Source organism: Echinops telfairi, unplaced genomic scaffold (assembly GCF_000313985.2).
Source record: "Echinops telfairi isolate 266 unplaced genomic scaffold, ASM31398v2 ScPeMD7_60;HRSCAF=208, whole genome shotgun sequence".
Classification (NCBI taxonomy): domain Eukaryota; kingdom Metazoa; phylum Chordata; class Mammalia; order Afrosoricida; family Tenrecidae; genus Echinops; species Echinops telfairi.
Genome location: NW_022103958.1, coordinates 25,904,142 through 25,922,734, shown reverse-complemented (window position 1 = coordinate 25,922,734; position 18,593 = coordinate 25,904,142). Strand labels below are relative to the sequence as shown.

The window sequence follows — 18,593 nt, the reverse complement described above, 5'->3', positions numbered from 1 at the left end:
GAGAACCACGGCATTAGCGTAATTAGGTAAGCAATGTTCAGTCCTGTACTAAGACTATCATCCTCGTGAACTCAGAACGAATCATATATTCCCGATGGTTGTGAATAGACAGCCCTAAAATGCCATCATTTCAGTGATTAAAAGACAAGCAAATTAAAATCTTGCCATAGAGAGTAAAAATCAAGTAACAAATTGCATGATTTTCATGATGAATCAATTTTCAGAGCTTAGTGTAGTGAGTACTAGAAGAATTCAGAGCACTTAACCATCTTCAATGATGTTTTTATGTGTATTTCTCAAAGGTACGCATTCGGGTATGCAAATGGTGACATGCACCCAACAGAGCGCCCATACTCACCCTGATTGAGGGCCAGCGCAGGAGCATAGACCACCACTCCAGTGTAGAGAATCTGGGGATACACGGGCACGAGGGGAGCTGTGAGGAGGAGGACATGGAAAGGAAAGCATCCTGACACGTTCCCTATGGATTTCCTTCCACACATTCACAGAGCGTGGCACGCACGTCCTTTCCAGGGTTACGTTGATGATCACCACCTCTAATTTGTAGACAGATGTAAGCCTTATTTGGTAGAACAGGACTAGGGATTTAAGACTGCTGTCCATTTTGAGACTGTGTGGATCCAAAAAAAGGCTCCAAGTTAGGTGTTTGAGCCAGCCTTTCTCAACCTCCTCCCTCCATAGGGGACTGCTGCCATAGAATCTCTGCTGACTTCATAAGAGGCTTTACCACACACGCCCCAATTTCACCTGTATGAATGGCAATGGGTTCGGTACTCATGTTATTCCCAGTGGAACCCACCAGGTAGAGTTAGCTGTGAGGACTTTAATAAGATGAATCTGTGGGAAAAACATGGAGCATTACTTTCCTCCAATCCCTTACCCAAATCGGTCAGGAAGTGGGGTTCGATTTAGAGACAGTTACCTTCCAGAAGAAAACACTTATGTTTAGTGGTGAACATGCAAAGGGAGTCCCCACATGTAAGCTTAAGGGGACAAGAAGGCACCCTGGTCCTGAGAGATAGGAGTCTATGGGGACAAATGGGAGTAGACTAGGAAATTACCACCCTTATATAGTTTTTAGCAAAAATGTATATTCCTGGTTTGCCTCAGTAAATTAATATGTTTTTTCAAAAAGGGATACAAAAGATAAAATGCAAACGAACAAAGAAAAGCAGTTATCACTGCAATGCATACTGTAGAGGTCAAATAAAAGTTGAAAATATTTTTTCCTTTTAATTGGGTTTAAGGGAATATTTCCCCTCTTAATACAAACAAAAACAAAGCGAACAAAGAGCCACACACAAAAAAAAGCCAAATCTGTGCCCCATAGCTCCACTTTTTCCACAGTTACAGGAGTCCTTCCTTGTCCCTTACCGTCTGCACAATGTAGATGGCGGTTGCTGCATAGCGAACTGGTTTGTTGAATCGTAGTTGTAAGTACTGGAAAAACAGGAAAAATTGCATCCAAAGAGTCAGTGATTTTTAGATAAACACTGTTCAGGGGTTCTCTTTTACTTGGCATTAATGGTACTTTGGATTCATAACATGATTTTTTTTTTCTTTGCAAGACTATTTTGCTACCCCTTCAGGATGCTAGCCATAAACCTCCCCGGACTCTTCCACTTTCGTTGCTGGCTCCTACTCCTCCTCTGGGTTCAATAATGTTAGAACAGCTCATGGAACTCACAGAAAGGACAATATTTAAGATGACATCAACATATGGAATTATTGCATCAACTGGTCTGGACATAACAGTCAATGTGGAACTTCCATAACCGGAAGAGAATGACTCACCCTCCCTTTGGCAACAAGACCTCTCTGTTATTGCTCTCAAACATTGCATTATATGGATTTTATATTATATATCCTTAGAAAAGAACCCTTAGGTAGTGTAAATAGTAAATAAGGGCTTGACTATTATCTTCCCCCCACCACCACCAAAATGAGACTTCTGAGGCTGTAAATCTTTGTAGGAACAGATAGATAGCTGCACCTTTCTCTCACATAGTGGTAAGTTTACATTTCTGATCTTGTAATCAGCAGTCCGATACTTACTTAGTGCCACCACTGGGACTCCTCAGGGCTATCTTAATAGAAAGGCCTGGCAATCTACTTCTGAAACATAGCCTTGCAAACTCTATGGGGAAAGGTCCACTTCACCATCTATGGAGGCAGCAGGAATTGGACTCAACTCAATGGCAACTGGCATGATTTTGGCTTAATTTGTTTTAGTCTTGGAAGCAGTTGAAATTTTTTTAATCATGAATTTTTAAAAGTCAAAGGTTTATCAAAGGTCACTTCTTGTTCCTACTTCACATGATTGTCAGAGGAGATAAATGTGTTGCTTAAGTGAAAATCTTGGCCTGATGGTTTTCTGTTCTAGCGTCTTCCTACTTTACACACAGAAACCATCGCTTTCTTTGTATCCATATTCTCTCTCCCAAGTGAGATCTCTCTTTCCTGGATGACTGCAGTCACCCCGAACTTTTCTTTATATTTCAAGCATTCCATTTTCCATTTCATCAGCCACATATCTGTCATGGGGATTTTCCTAAACCCAGGCTCGTCTCACACCAACGTTAGTGACTCTATGGTCGACAAATTGAAGTACATATGACTTGACTTGATATTCTAGATCTTTTGTCTGACTGACATTGTTCCTACCAAAAATCATACCAGTAATATATCTGTTAGTTTCCTGTGGTGGCTTGCATGCTGCTAAGATGCTGTGACTTTACATATCAGCTGGGGAACCCATGGAGGAGGTGTTCAGTGGAGCTTCCTGACTAGACAGACTAGGAAGAAATGCCTGGCAATCAGCTTTAGAAACTCAGCCAATGAGAAACCTACGGATTACAGCAGAACAGTGTCTAAACATACCACCGATCCCGAAAATGGCAAAGACATATTTCATTGCATTAAACAACAACAGAATAGCCTTGGAACCAACCTGATGGTAACAGTAGTGCATTACATAATTATTCGCCAAATAGAATTTATGCTTATGGTTCAACCAACATGTTTTTCCCTTTTTAGACGACCTTTTCTTTATTTAGATAGATGTTCGATATGAGAGAACTTAAAATAAAAATTCTTGTTTTTAAATAGTCTCTTTTAAAAGGATAGCTTAATTGCCATTTCCTTGAAAATATCTAAGAATGATTTCTCCTCTGAGTTCCTACAATATTTGGTGGCGCTGTCAATTCCCACCCAAAGCGATCTGACGCAGCACAGCAGGTCAAAACACTTCCTGGTCTTGTGCTATCTTCACCACAAGTCCAATGTCTGAGCCCATGGATGCAGCCACTGTGTCCATCCATCCCCTGGAGGGCCTTCCTCTTTGGGGCTGCCCTTCTACTTCACCAAGCATGATGTCCTTTCCAGGGACTGATCTCTCCTGAAAATACACCCAAAGTATGTGAGATGGAGTCTTGTCATCTTCGTTTTTAAGAAACAATTTGGCTGTACTTCTTCTAAGACAATTTTTTTTCCTCTTGGAAATTCATGGTACTTTCAGTATTCTTCACTAGTACCATAATTCAGATGCATTGATTCCCTTAGGTCTTTCTTATTCAATGTCTAAATTTCACAGGTATATGATGCTGTTGAAAAACCATAGCTTGTGTCAGGTACACACTTAATCCTCGAAGTAGCGTCTTTGCTATTCAACCCTGTAAATGGGCCTTGTGCAACAAGTTTACACAGTGAGACTGGTCTTTTTGATCTCTTGGCTGCTGCTTCCATGAGCATGTAGATCCAAGCAAGACAAACTCCTTGACAAATTCAGTCTTTTCTCCATTTATCATGATGCTACCTATTGGTTGATTTGTGGAAATTGTGGTCTTCTTTATATTCATTCATAATCCATATGGAAGCCTGGAATCTTTGATCTTCATCAGCAAGTGCTACAAGTCCTCCTCACTTTCAGCAAGCAAGATTGTGTCACCTGCATATCACAGGTTATTAATAAAGCTCCTTGCAATCTTGATGCTCCATTCTTCTTCATATAATCCAGTTTCTCTGATAATTTGCTCAGCATATTTTAGCGTATATTACCACATTAATTTCCTATGACTATTGTAATAAATTATAACCAATTGAAAAGCTAAAACAATTGACTTTATCCTCTCACAGTTCAGAAGTTAAGCATTCAAAACCAATATCACTTGATCAGACACCAAGGTAGTTTCTTTCTTTATTTTTAATAAATCATTTTATTGGGGGCTCTTACAGCTCTTATAACAATCTATACATCAGTTGTATCAAGCACATTTGGACGTATGTTGCCATCATCATTTTCAAAACATTCCATTTTCTTTCTACTTGATCCATTGGTATCAGCTCCTTTTTTTCACTCCCTCTCCCACCCTTCCATCCTCATGAACCCTTATAAATTATTATTATTATGAATTATTATTATTATTTTCATTTCTTACAATATCCGCCATCTCCCTTTACCCATGTTTCTGTTGTTCATCCCCTGGGGTGGGGGTGGGGGGTATATGTCGATCATTGTGATCGGTTCCCCCTTTCTCCGCATTCTCCCCACCACCTTCCCCCTACCCTCATGGTATCACTACTCCCATTACTGTTCCTGAGGTGTTTATCTGTCCTGGATTCTGTGTGTTGAGAGCTCTAATCTGTACCAGTGTACATGCTCTGGTATAGCCAGATTTGTAAGGTAGAACTGGGATCATAATAGTGGACAGAAAGAAGCATTCAAGAACTAGAGGAATGTTGTGTACTTCTTTGGTGCTATACTGCACTCTAGCTGACTCGTCCATTCCTTGTGACCCTTCTGTGAGGAGATGTCCATTTGTCTACAGATGCGCTTTGGGTTTCTACTCTGACCGCTGTCATCCACATCAATATGATCATTTGTTTTCTGTTTTCTGTTGCTTGATACATGATCCTGTTGATACCTTGGGATCATAGAAGCTGGTGTGCTTCTTCTATGTTGGCTTTGTTGCTTCCCTGTTAGCTGACCACTTGTTTAACTTCAAGCCTTTTAGACAGCAGATGCTACATCTTTTAATAGCCAGGCACCAGCAGCTTTCTTCAACACGTTTGCTTATGCACCCATTTTGTCTTCAGATATCCTGTCAGGAAGTTGAGCATCACAGAATGCCAAGTTATTAGAATAGAGTTCTTACATTGAGGGAGAGCTTGAGTAGAGTCCCAATGCCCATCTGCTACCTTAATACTTAACATATAAATATATGTACAGAGACCTATGTCTCTATCACGATATATTAATATATTTACACATGTGTATGCCTATATTTATACCTCTATAAATGCCTTTTGCTTCTTAGGTCTTTCCTCTATTTCCTGTTACTTTCCTCCTGTCCCACTGTCATGTTTGACCTTCATTTGGCTCTCCTTAATTCCTCTTGGCTACATTGCACTTGATTGAGCACCACCAGGCATTCTATGCCCTCCTCACCATCAATTTTAGATCTCTTGTCATTCTCTTGTCCCTGGGTTTGTTGGCTACCCCCTCCCTTTCCCCCACCTCCCCCTCTCCCCAATCCCCCCCAGAAATGTCAGTCCAGTTGTTTTCTCCTCGGGTTGTTAACAATCCTGCTTATCTTATATAAATAGACATGGGGAGAGGAGCGTGGGGGGCCTATGGCTAGTTCTAGGTCTGTCGCTGACTCATAAATGTTTTCTGATCAGGTTTGGTGAGGTGCTATGTCCTGCCCCCCAAGTCAGAAGTCTGTTGGGGGCTTCCTTGGGGATTGTGTTTCTTTGATTCCCTTGCTCCTCTTTTGTGCTCTTTTGTGCTCCTTTGTGTCAGACCCGGCACAATTCCCACACAGCGTCTTCAATGCTGTCCTCTGTGGGTCAGTGAGGGGACATCCTGTCCTGTGGTGGGGCAGGCCCTAAGGTCCTCTTTCTGTAACGGCTACTCTGAGCAGGAATGTAGTCCTGGAGACATGGTCGGCCAGCATACAATCTCCCATCTCTCTCTCTCTCTCTTTCTCTCTCTCTCTCTCTTTCTCTCTCTCTCTCTCTCAGTTTGCTCCTGTGTGGTCTTGGGCAGACCCACCATTCTCCCAGGGCTATATCTTCAGTGCTATCCTCTGTAGTGCCTTCTTCGGAGGGGAACAAGGTGCTGGGATTGGAGCCAGCTCCACAGTCCTCTCTGTTAGTTCACTGCTCCATGCCAGTATGTTGTCCTCAAGGCTTGGAACACCAGGATGAGGTCTTTGCCTTTCCTGTGTAGACATAAACAATACAATGCCCTCCCCTTGGGTGGGTTAGTGTCCTCTTTCCCAAAAAAGAAAAGAAAAAACAAGGTATTTTCATGACAATCCTCCCTTGGTAAACTCGAGAAAGTCGTCTGTTTCTTCCATCTGGTAAATTCTGTGGCTCAGAGAATTTCTTGGTTTTTGACTCTGGTTTCTGTTTCTTGGGTCACAGTGCCTTCTTCTTCTGTCTCCCTCATAATGATATGTAAAATTCCATTGCGACTCACTGGATTTATCAAGGATAATATCTCTATCTCAAGAGCCTTAATTTAATCACACCTACAAAAGCATTCTACATTTAAATTTAATCTATTAATTTATTGTTGGATTAGGTTGTCACAGTAACTTTTCAGGTTTTAGAGACTAAGACACAGATAAACTCGGTGGGTAGAGGCACATTTTTCATATAAACCAGTTTTCTAAAATGGGCGTTTTCAAGAATCCGCTTGCATAATGGATGATCATACCAAGCACAGCTGGAGTGTAGTGAAATGCTAGTGATTATAGAAGTCACTGCTTGTCCTGTGCATGCATGACTAAGGGATCAGTTTATCAGCACGCACTGTTCCAGTACAAGTTGATGGAGTCTGAATGCACCTATGATTGTCTCCTTTAGGCCATTTTATCAGCCCTTACAAGCTAGATGTCCTGGGAAACATTACTATTGACCTTTAACCAATGGCTAAATGGGGCTTTCGCTCTAAAAAAAAGAAACATCCAAGCTTTTTGGCCTCTCTGCAGAATAAATCTGGACAAGTCTGCTTATTTTTAGTTTTCCGTGGTTTTGGATTTTCAGTTTAGATCCATTAAATTAAATCAATTCAACTGGTAGGTGTCTGGGTTATAGAAGAAGTCACTCTATACTGCCTCCCTGAATTCCCCGTGGGATGGAACTCTAGTGACACACATTCACTGCCATGGAGTCCGTGCTGACTCATAGTGACCCCTGTGGGTTGTCAAGACTGTGTTTACAGGAAAAGAAAGCCAGTCTTTCTCCCGCAGAACTGCTGGTGGTTTCAAACTTTGGACTATGAGGATCACAGCCCAATGTGCAACGACTATACCACCCGGGTTCCTTGTCCTTGAAAATGGGCTCGTTCATTAGCTACCTTTCCTCCCATGGCCTTGCCATTCGCCTATTACTGCACACATGGATCATTTGCTCTTCACTCAAATCCTTGTCTCAGGATCTACTTCTAGGAGAGCCCAACTATGATCGTGATATTTTTAATAAATATGATACAAATAGCTATTTTTAAAGTGCTACCATTTTGAGGAATGACAAGAAATCTTTTTATATAAAATAAAGAACTCAGGGTAGGCTATCGAGAACAGGACCAAACACAACATACACAGCTAGCAATAGTTTTTAGTTTAATCCTTTAAATTTAGTCAACTCAAGTAGTTGGTCTCTTGATCATATAAACAATCTGTGATTGACTGCTAACCTAAGGTCAAAAGGTTTCATAGGAGAAGGGTTTCCATAAAGATTGTAGTCAAGAAAACCCTCTGAATCAGTGCTGCTGTGTCATCGTTACTCTGAGTCAGAATCTAATAGAAATCAATGGATCGGGGTTGTTATTGATACTTTAGTGAGATAGTATTGAGGAGAAAAAAGTCCTATTGAGAATATGGTGAAATGTTGTTCAGCTCATCTAAAGGTTAGTTGTTAGAACTCATCCAGTGGATCCTGGTAGGATCTTGGTGATCTGCTTCCATAAAGATCACATGACAGAAACCCTATGGGACAATTCCACTCTGCCACACAGGTCATTGTGCTTTGAACTTGACTCCATGACACATAACTACCACCACATTGAGAACAGAGTGTTGGGGAAATTTTTTAAAACACAATTGGATCATGAGTCAAACTTCTTGAATCCTACTTTATGCTTTGTCACAGTCTCGTTCATTGATTTTATCTCTGATATCTCACTTGTAAAACAAAAGACATTATTCCAACTAATTAATACTAGGCTGAGAAAGTTAAATACTTTGTTCATCGTTGGTTTGAACATTAGCCTTTGCTATGAGCAAAAATTAAATTGGGAGTGCAACAGAAAATTCGCTTGCTTCATGCTTGCTATTATAACCATCATGTTGATTAATTGTTTCCAAAGTCCCAAACCTGAACCATCTCAGGAAATAACACTCCTGTTTTCAAGATAGATCAAGCTCTGATAAATTGAGTTTCTCTTCAACTCACTCCACATAAGAGAAAGAAGGAGCCTTTATGGAAATGGAAGTGACATGATGAGACTAATTATAATACTGCCCAAGTAGAGATCATGAGAATGCATAATATTGCAAATGAACTGAGCCAAATTTATAACTAAGGAATGAGAACAATTCCTTGTGCTTTGACATAGAGCAGAACAGTGATAAAGTCACACAGATGGTGTGTCTTCCATCTTGGAATGCCACTGAATATCAAGACATCTAAATTGAGTGGATATTGTGGCAGAGCCACCACTACAAACTCATTGGCTTAAAAATCAAGGATTTTTTATTCCTCACAGTCCAGTTCTAAGGATTCACTGGGTGGTCCTAACAACAAAACTCAGCAATCTCTTTATCAGTCAAACCTTCCTAGTTCATGGAAACACTAGGGTGTATTTTTAAGAACATGAATGATATACATTATCAGAAAGAAAAGCAACAGTAACAGCAACAACAAACATTTGAAATGAAGAGAAAAGAGCCACTGCTCCCTACTAAAAGAGGAAAAAAACAGAGTTAGTTTACCTCGTAAGTGCTGGTGATGCCCGATCTGTAGAACACAGGCAGAAAGAGCTCGGCCGTGAAGATGATGACGAAGGTATAGGCAATGAAGAACAGCAGGAAGGATGCCCCGAACCGGTAAACCTCAGCAGGGCCCCCAAGCACGGTGACAGCAGACATGAAGCTGGCTGTCAGAGACAAAGCCACAGGGCCACAGCTCATTTGTCTACCCCCCACCAGGAATTCCCTGGAAGTTGCCTTCTTCCTCTCTTTGATGGCAAAGAACACTCCGATGCCAGAGGAGATGACGAAGAGGCCTCCGAAGACAACATAATCCCAAACTGCAAAACTCTTCACCTGTGCCCGCTCCATTGCAGAAGTGCGGCACACGTCGACTCCAGCCCGGGCTTCAAGACGAGACGTTTCCAAACGCAGAGTTCGGTACAACAGTGACTTTGATCCGAGGAAATACTCTATGACTAGCTGAAGAAAATGGTGACCGGAGCACTTCTCTTGATTCTCAGATACCAGTTGATACTCAAGGATGATCTCAAACGTGGACGGTAAAGAATAATCTGGGGGTGGTATTAATACTAACAGATAAATAGCTGAAATCAAAAGCTGCTTCCCCTGAGGCACACACCACCGAGAAGGAATTTAGATGTGTTCCCCATTAAGAACCGCTGTGGGGGGAAGGGACTTGACAAATATGCTCTTTTATCTCCCAGGTGTTTCATTTAAGGTTAAACATTACTGGAAATCAGGGAAGTGATACAAACTGAGCAGTTCAGCAGTTTTAATTAGTAAAATGGAGTCTGAAAAGGGGCAATCTCAAATTCAGGGAGTCTTTCTTTTGAGTAAAGAAGTGTGGGAGGTCAGCAGACGTGTATTAGTACCAGGAGGTGGTAGTTCAAATTGTGACTGGCCTAAAACCAGGAGTGTGCTTTGATGTCTTTGACGAATGATTTACCCTTTTTGAAATTCATCTGGAACATGGAAATAATAAGAATGTTGAGGCCTATTGTGATTCTTTAAGTATTTCAAGCCTCTTGAGCCTCCTTTTATTGAGCTATAAATTGAAAGATAATATCTACCTCATTGGTAATTATTTGTGCTTACAGGGTACACCCCTGAGCACACCGGTTGATTCTTTCTTCAGTCTGTTGTTTTTATTAGCTCCACTGACCCATGGGGATCTTCCACTCCTGGTGGAGCCAACTCATGCTGGCTCAGTACAAAAAGAAAGAAAGGGCTTCCCAATCCTGTGTCATCTCCGCATCAGTTGCAGACCAGACCATTGTGATTCGTGGAGTTTTATTGATTGGTTTTCAGAAGTAGATTGCCAGGGTTTTTTTTAAAAAAATCATTTTTTGAGGGCTCATATAACTCATCACAATCCATACATACATCAATTGTATAAAGCACATTTGTACATTCGTTACCCTCATCATTCTCAAAACACTTGCTCTCCACTTAAGCTGCTGGCATCAGCTCCTCATTTTCCCCCTCCCTCCCCGTTCCTCCCTCCATCGTGAACCCTTGATAATTCATAAATTATTATTTTGTCATATCTTATACCATCCGACGTCTCCCTTCACCCGCTTTTCTGTTGTCCATCCTCCAGGGAGGAGGTTATATGTAGATTCCTGTAATCGGTTCCCCCTTTCTAACCCACCTTCCCTCCACCCTCCAGGTATCGCCATTCTCACCACTGGTCCTGAAGGGATCATCCATCCTGGATTCCCTGTGTTTCCAGTTCCTATCTGTACCAGTGCACATCCTCTGGTCTAGTCAGACTTGTAAGGTAGAACTGGCATCATGATAGTGGGGAGGAGGAAGCATTTAGGAACTAGAGGAAAGTTGTATGTTTCATCGTTGCTACACTGCACCCTGACTGGCTCGTCTCCTCCCCGCAACCCTTCTGTAAGGGGATGTCCAGTTGCCTACAGATGGGCTTTGGGTCCCCACTCCACACTCCCCCTTATTCACAACGATATGATTTTTTGTTTGCCAGATATTTTTTATTAGTTCATCTTAGTCTAGAAGTTCCACTGTTTATCATCAGAGGGACACATAAACCTTCATTGGCCAATGAAGTGGCGGTGTACATTGACCAAGAAAAGAATGTGAGATTCCCACATAGAAATTGAGAATTCAACCACTGAACCATTGCTACAGTCCCCTCCTTGACTTTAGACTTCAGAAAATGGGTTAACCAATAATACTTAACTTGTAGTTTGTATCCATGTTGTTGTTAGGTGCCATTAAGTCAGTTCTGACTCATGGTGACCTCGTGCACAGCAGAAGGAAACACTTGCTGGTTCTGCACCATCCCTGCAATTGTTCCTGTGCTTGGGCTCACAGTGGCAGCCACTGTGTTCATCCTTGGCCTTGAAGTCTTTCCTCTTTGTCATTACTCTTCCACTGTCCCAAGCATGATGTCCTTCTCCAGGGACTGGTCTCTCTCTCCTAAAGAGATGTCCCAAATTTGGAAGACAAGTCTCGTCATTCTTGCCTCTAAGGAGCACTCTGGCTATACTTCTTCCGAAACAGATCCGTTTATTCTTTCAGCAGTCCACATACTTCAATATTCTCCAGCACCACAATTCATATGCATTGCCTCTTCTTCAGGCCTCTTTAATCAATGTCCAACTTTCATATGTACATGAGGTAACAAAATACCATGGCTTGTGTCAGGCGCACCCTAGTCTTCAAGGTAACAACCCCCCAAATTAGGACCTGGATAAATGAGAGAAGAGAGTGAAATACAGTCTTCTTTCATCAGATCCCCTGTTACTTGTTTTGAAATCCTTCCAGTAAGCTTTGGGGCATAAACTTACTTTTGCTGTCTGTCCTCGCTCCCCAGACGTCTTGCCCTTTTCAAATCGACCAATTCTATGAGATCTCGTTCAAGGCTTCTTTGCTTTGGGAATCCTTCCCTGACTTGCGTCCTTATGTCTCCAGATCGTGAGGGAAATAGCCCCTACAGGTGGTTCCTTTGTGGTTACACTGTTGTCTGCAACTACCTCTACTTCATTTTGAGGCATCTCTGTTGGGGGGTGTGGGGGTGTGTGAAAGAGTAGGTCAGATATTGTGAGCTGGTCAGCTCATTAAAGATAGAAATACAAGAAATGTCCTATAAATGCTCAGCAAGTGGTAACCATTAAAGAAAACTTATGAAATAACCAAAAAAATGCAGAAAAGGAGAACTAAGTTTAGGCACATGCCTAATGCATTTTCAGAGTAACAGAGGAGACTTTAATGTTCCTTCTAACATCTACAGTATGTACCTCATTAAACCTTTGCTTAGTGATTTCATTTGGACACTGTCTTCCCTCCCTACTTAACCCTATGGATTTTTTTTTTTTTGTGAGCTGAATCTCTGATGGGCAAAATATGCTTTCAGTTATTTCTAAGTATGTCAAGACTATGTTAGGCACTACTGGTGTCTTGTTTAAACTTTTATTTTGCAGAGTTGATATGGAGGATGAATGGAAAACTAGGTCTTTAATATTTTTACCTTAACTTTTAATTATTTATGTCATGAGATATTCTAATTACATAACAGATTTTTGTTTGCAGTGGTCTCAGCAGAAAATTAGACATACGTTTTAGTTTCAGAGTCTTGGTAACTTCATATTTTAATATTAACACAACCTAAGAATTAAAGTTCAATCCAAAAGGCTTGTAAACAGCTTGGACAAGTAGATTTACTGTTGTACAAAGCATCATAATTACTTCAATGAGGTCCAAGGTTAAATACCAGAAGCCTGCAGTTGAGGAGTCAATGAATCCTGCTGCTTTTGATTAGCCTTCACGTGGAAACAGTACCGATCTCCATGATCCTCCTCTCTCCTGGAATGCACACTCCCTAAAGGATTTTGTCTGTTTTGTTTTCTGATATACCCTAAGTAGTTTCTGAGAGTTCCTGTCCTATATTTAATTTATTAAATGAGATCATTCAAACATTAGAAGTTCCTTCCACATTAATAATCTATGTTTAATTCACATTTGCTTGTTTTTCTGGCGAAGGGGAACATAGAAATTCCCCCCCCCCAAAAAAAAACTGGGAACATTTTTTGCAACTTTTTTTTTAAACACTAAAATAGCCATCTATCCTAAACACATTTTTCTTGGATTAATAAAAATTATATTTTACACACTGTAGTATCAGCTTCCCAGAATCCATTTAGCTAAATGTGATCATAGTTAAGCTGTTTTGCATTTGTATTGTATGATATACACCGAACAAATGTGAACAAAAGATGTTGACTCGACCCTTTGGGAGGCAAATTTCAGTGTCCATTAAGAACTCTCAGTGAACATAATTTAATTAAAAAGCAGACTATGGCAGCACAAGTCTAAAGTAAACAAGTAGAGCATTTAAAGGAAAGATCTATGTTAAGAGGGCAACTGGACATGAGGATCAAAGTCCTTCCATAATTATCTCTCAGGTGGTCCCAAGCACCATCACCCAGCCTACCCCCTTTATGGAAAAGCAAAGGGGTAACTACTAAATTATCCAGTATGGAAGAGATTTTGCTGAATACATGTTAAGAGAAACACCTTTTTTTTATTAGGACTCGTAATAAAAGGGTAAGTGGACCTATTGTGTGCCTCATAATTTCTTATGTCCTATCTTATTTTGAAAGGAATCTTTGTGGCATCTTGGGTACGAGTTGGGCTGTGATCCACAAGGTCAACAATTTAAAACTACTAGTGGCTCTGCGGGAGAAAGAAGGGGTTTTCTACTACTGTAAAGAATTACAGTCTCTGAAACCCACAAGGGCCATCCTGTACTGTAGGGGCTATGGGTCAACAGAGGCTCAATGGCTATGAGTTTGGTTTTGTTTTTTCAGTTTATCTTATTTTAAGCCATACATAGCTGTAAAAATCTCTTAAAATTGGTGTCAATGACACCATTTCACAAATGAAGAGAGAAATGATACTTATTGAAGTCAACTGACATTAAGGTCAGTATCATACAGACACTAAATAATGATATTAGAATCAAATATAACATTGGTGACTTCAAAACCTGTTCTCTCTGGACTACATACTTCTTAAAATGGTAGTTTCAACTTATTTTTCCAGCTGTGGTGGAGACTTTTTTAAAGTATCAGAGAATAATCCAGTCGCTCTATCCTAATATGGATCTGAAAATTACTAATCAACATATCTACAGTGATATAAAGCAATAATAACCAAGAATCTCTTGTGTTAACCTTGTAATATTGCCATATTCTCAAGTACATGATAAGTAAACGCATTAGATCTCCATTAAATTCAAATGAGTCTTAATATTATGATATTTATTACTCGGATTATTTGCAAATGCACTCCATGCATAATATTGCTGGTAAGCTAAGATACAATTGTGTCAGTTACCATGGAAACTCTTTAGACACATTTCTTACCAATTCTAGTATTCCTCATGCCACTCCCTCCCCTCATTGTGTGCCACTATGAATGATTTTTTTATGCTCCCTAAACTGAAACTTAGAAAATATTTGCTACCACTAGAAATATACAAATAAATATGTTCTAGCTTCAGGCAAAAAAATGCACTGAGGAACTCCAGCAGATAGATTTTCAAAACTAACTCTTGAAAGCGTGATCTGTGTGATTATGCTTCAAAGTGTTTAGCAATGTGCTAAAGACATTATTGTCATTTATAAGAAAGCAAAATGGCAGTAATAGGGGCTTACACTGGTTTCAGATCACTTACTCTTCTTAAAGCACTGAGTCCCTCATGTTAATCTGTATATGTCTTTGGGAATGCTACCTAAAAGACTTGATTCCCTCCTTAGGTAAATTGACAGTCCCTGGATCATATTCAATTTTGGTTCATGATACCTACAAAATTCTTCATAAATATAGTTGCCATCAGGGTGTAACTTTCTAGGTGGTATATTGGAGATTGTTTAAATTTATGGAGAATACCTCTTCCCACATTAAAATCACACAAATCTGATTTGAAATCTCAGCCAAATCATCTACCAACTTTTGGCCAATGGATAGTTAGTTTATCTCATGAGGCTATACTTCTTTATGAAACTCTATTGTGTTAGTCTGGGCAGACTAGAGAAACAAATTCATAGACACATGTGTATAAGAAAGAGGTTTATATACAAGACCAGTTGAATATTGAGGAATCATCCCAACCCAGTCCCGATCAAGTCCCTAAGTCTGATATGAGCCCATGTGTACGATACCAATCTATAAATTCTTCTTCTGGCTCACAAAACACATGCAATGACGGCAAATGCAGGAAGATCACAGGCCAGTGGGTAGGAAATTCTGTGGATCCAGTGGTATTGTAAGCATCTCAGTGCTGGCAGAGGTCTCCGTGTGGCTTCTCCAGAACCCAGGCAGCATCAGGGTCAGTCCATGTAGTTTCTCCTCAGGGATGTCTCACAGAGAGTTGGCCTTGCCAGTAAAAATTCTCCAAGGGAGTGAGTCTTGTCAATAAAGAGTCTCCAAGGGAGTGAGCAGAGAGAGAGAAGTGTCTTCTGCCTCCAAGGAGGAACAACTGGAGTTCCCAGAATTCTCAGGAGAAGGCCATGCTCACACAGAGGCCTCATTGTCTATGACCTGGTTGACAGACTAGACTCCACCCCTTTACTCTTAATACTCTCAAGTCCCAAATTGACACCAGATTATGTAGCTACCACATCTATATAACCTGATTCTAAGGTAGGATATAGTGGGGGTATGTGTAAAAATGAGATGACACAATTTGCTTACTTAGCTTTCCCCAGGAAGTCTAAAGACATACTCATCTATAACCCCAGAAAATATCTTTTAACTAGTCCACTCCTGCTGAGGGGACTGAATTCACTTTATTTTATGCATATTCCTTCTCTTCTTTTAATTCTCTCAGCACTTTTTAAAATTGGAGGTTGGTACTTGAAGATCCTGCTAATGGTTTTGGAATGAATTTAAATGTGATAATAAATGTCAAATGTTTGATATGTAGTTGAATGCTCAAGAAGTGGAAGCTATTACTATTAATAATGAAGCAAATGGGATATTTAAGTCAGATAGAGCGAGGTTCCAATTTTTCCTTCACTATTTTCTATCTTTATTTCTTTTAGTAAGTTATTTGCCCATCAAATAAATTAAAATGAGAATGGAATTTTTGTCACTGGGTAGCTGTAAGGAGTGGGGTGCATGCTAATGACCTAATAAATGGCATCTATTGCTGTCATTGTTACTGAGTGCTATCACGTTTCAATATGTGAACCTAGAATTTCCAGCACTATACTGTAAAGAATAGTCTATGGGAAAATAAAGTAGCAGTAACCATATTATCACGCATAAATATTTACTTCTAAAACACTAGGGGACAAAAGTCCAATTTCTGATTCAGAGAGCCTCTGGCCTTTGCTCTTTTCTGTGTCTTGGAAGTTTAGACTATGGAAATCCTCGCTATTATATTGCACTGACTTAGTGTTGTATGGTTTGTTATATTTCTTCCCTGTCCCTCTCTATCTTCCTATCTTCTCTTTGCTCTCTTTCCCCACGTCTCTCCCCAGACCACACTTTCTCCTCTTTTCTTCTCTGCCTCTCTCAAACACTCCTTGTATAATGAAGTGGGAATTCCCCCATGAACCTTGTAAACGTTCTGGCTTAGCTGGAGTCTGTAAGGCATGTCTGCAGTTGACTTTGCTTTGTGTTGCTCTTGTGATTTTCAACCACTGTATTTTCCAACTGACTCCTTGTCATGCTTACATTCTAGAAAAGTTGGAGTATGATCTACTTTGTGAATGTTTTAAACTTTCCCACCCTATGTAATTTCAGACCATGAAGTAACAATGTTATATAAAAACACGCGATCTAGAGGAAAGGGAAAAACAGCAATAATAACAACAAAGCAAACCAAAATCATTGTCACTGAATCAATTCATAGTGACCCAAGAGGACAGAGCTGAACTGCTCCTGTGGATTTCCAGGGCTCTAAATATTTAGGAGAGCCAAAAAGCTTCTTTTTCTCCTGAGGAGTGCCTAGTGGATTTGAACTGATAATCTTGCAGTTAGCAGCTCAACTTGCAAAAATTACACCACCAGGGGTCCTAGAACTAGAATTTGTAGAAACATGTTTAGGGGGGGTACTTTTGCAGATGATATTTCTGTGCGCTATATATTCTAAAATTCGGGAAAGTTGGTGTTCAGGTGCCATTCAGTTAGTTGGTTCCTATTCAGAGCATCCCTATGCACGACAGAATGAAACACCACCAGGTCCTGTGCGTCCTCACAATTCTTCCTACACTTCCCAAAATCCTTCCTAAAGCCCATTGTGGCAGGCACTGTATCAATCCGTCTCTCTGAAGGCTGTGGTAGTTACATAATTCTATGTGAAGTGGAGGATATAGACGTGGAGGAGTGGAATATGGCCTGTTCAGGTGACAGCCTGATGGTACCCACCTGAGAAATGTGGCCTTTTCACAAGGAGGCTCGGGGAGCCTGCCTGCCTCTCTCTCTGCTCTCACCGTCTGTTTGTCGGCCAACCAGAGAGACTCAGGAGGACTGTGATGTTTCCATAAACATTGTATCCATGGGATTTTTCACCCACTGGCCTGTGATATTCTGCATCATTGCATGTGACTGTCTGTGTGTAAAGAGGGATTTATGGACTATTGTCGACTTGCAGACTTGACTTGGACTGGCCTGGGATGTTTTATTTAGATCTAATTTTCTGGATATAAAGCTCTCCCTTCTACATGCACATATCACTGAATTTGTTTCTCTAGGCAACCCAGCCCAACAGAAAGGCCTTCTTCTTGTTTGTGTCCCTTCTACTTCAGCAAGCATGACGTCTTTCTAATGTGATCCCTACTGACAAAAGCCTCAAAGTATGGAAGAAAGAGTCTCCCTAAGTGTACTTCTCAGGCACACTCTGGCTGTACCTCTTCCAAGACAGAGTTACTTTTCCTTCAGGCAGCCCATGCGACTTTCAATATTCTTTTCCAACACCACAATTCAAACAGAGGAATTCTTCTTTGGAGCCTCACTTTTGGCTAAGGTGTTCCATTCAGCTTAACTTCTGCCTTCAGCATCGTTGGTTCTTGCTCATATGCTACTTCCTGAAATGGTGGGATGTTAACTAGTTCTTTCTGATAGGGTGACTCTGTATTCTTTTTATGCTTTCTGTATCATTCCATTTTTTGCCTAGAGAATCTTTCAATCTTGCAACTTGAGGATTGAACGTTTTTTTCGTTATTTCCCTTTTAGATATGCTGAGTATGTTCTTCTCTTTTGATGTTCTAACTCTAAGTCTTTGTACATTTCTCTATAATAGTTGGCTTTGTCTTCTGTAGCTGCCCTTTGACATTTTTTATTTGGTTCTTTAACTTCACCATTTCTTCCATTTGCTTTAGCTACCCTACAATTAAGAGCAAGTTTCAGAATCTCTTCTGACACCCATTTGATCTTTTATTTCCTTCCTGTCTACTTGATGACCGTTTGCTTCCTTCATGTATGTTGTTCTCAGTGTCCTCCCTCGGCTCGTCAGGTCTGCTCTCATTAATGTTCAATGCATCAAATCTTTTGGTGAGATCTTCCTGAAATGCTGCTGGGATAGACTCAAGGATGCAT

General features: G+C 40.5%; 1 protein-coding gene across 1 annotated transcript in view; it reads right to left on the bottom strand.

Annotated features, from left to right (window-relative positions):
* SLC5A12 (solute carrier family 5 member 12) overlaps positions 1 to 9,683 on the bottom strand; it is a 46,516-nt gene extending 36,833 nt beyond the window's left edge. The window contains exons 1-3 of the mRNA XM_004708400.2: positions 9,021 to 9,683; positions 1,396 to 1,461; positions 359 to 410 (exon numbers count right to left, since the gene is read on the bottom strand). Coding sequence (XP_004708457.2) covers positions 359 to 410; positions 1,396 to 1,461; positions 9,021 to 9,368 — 466 coding nt within the window. The 5' untranslated portion in view covers positions 9,369 to 9,683. The remainder of the gene's footprint in view (positions 1 to 358; positions 411 to 1,395; positions 1,462 to 9,020) is intronic.
* Positions 9,684 to 18,593: the final 8,910 nt, after the last annotated feature.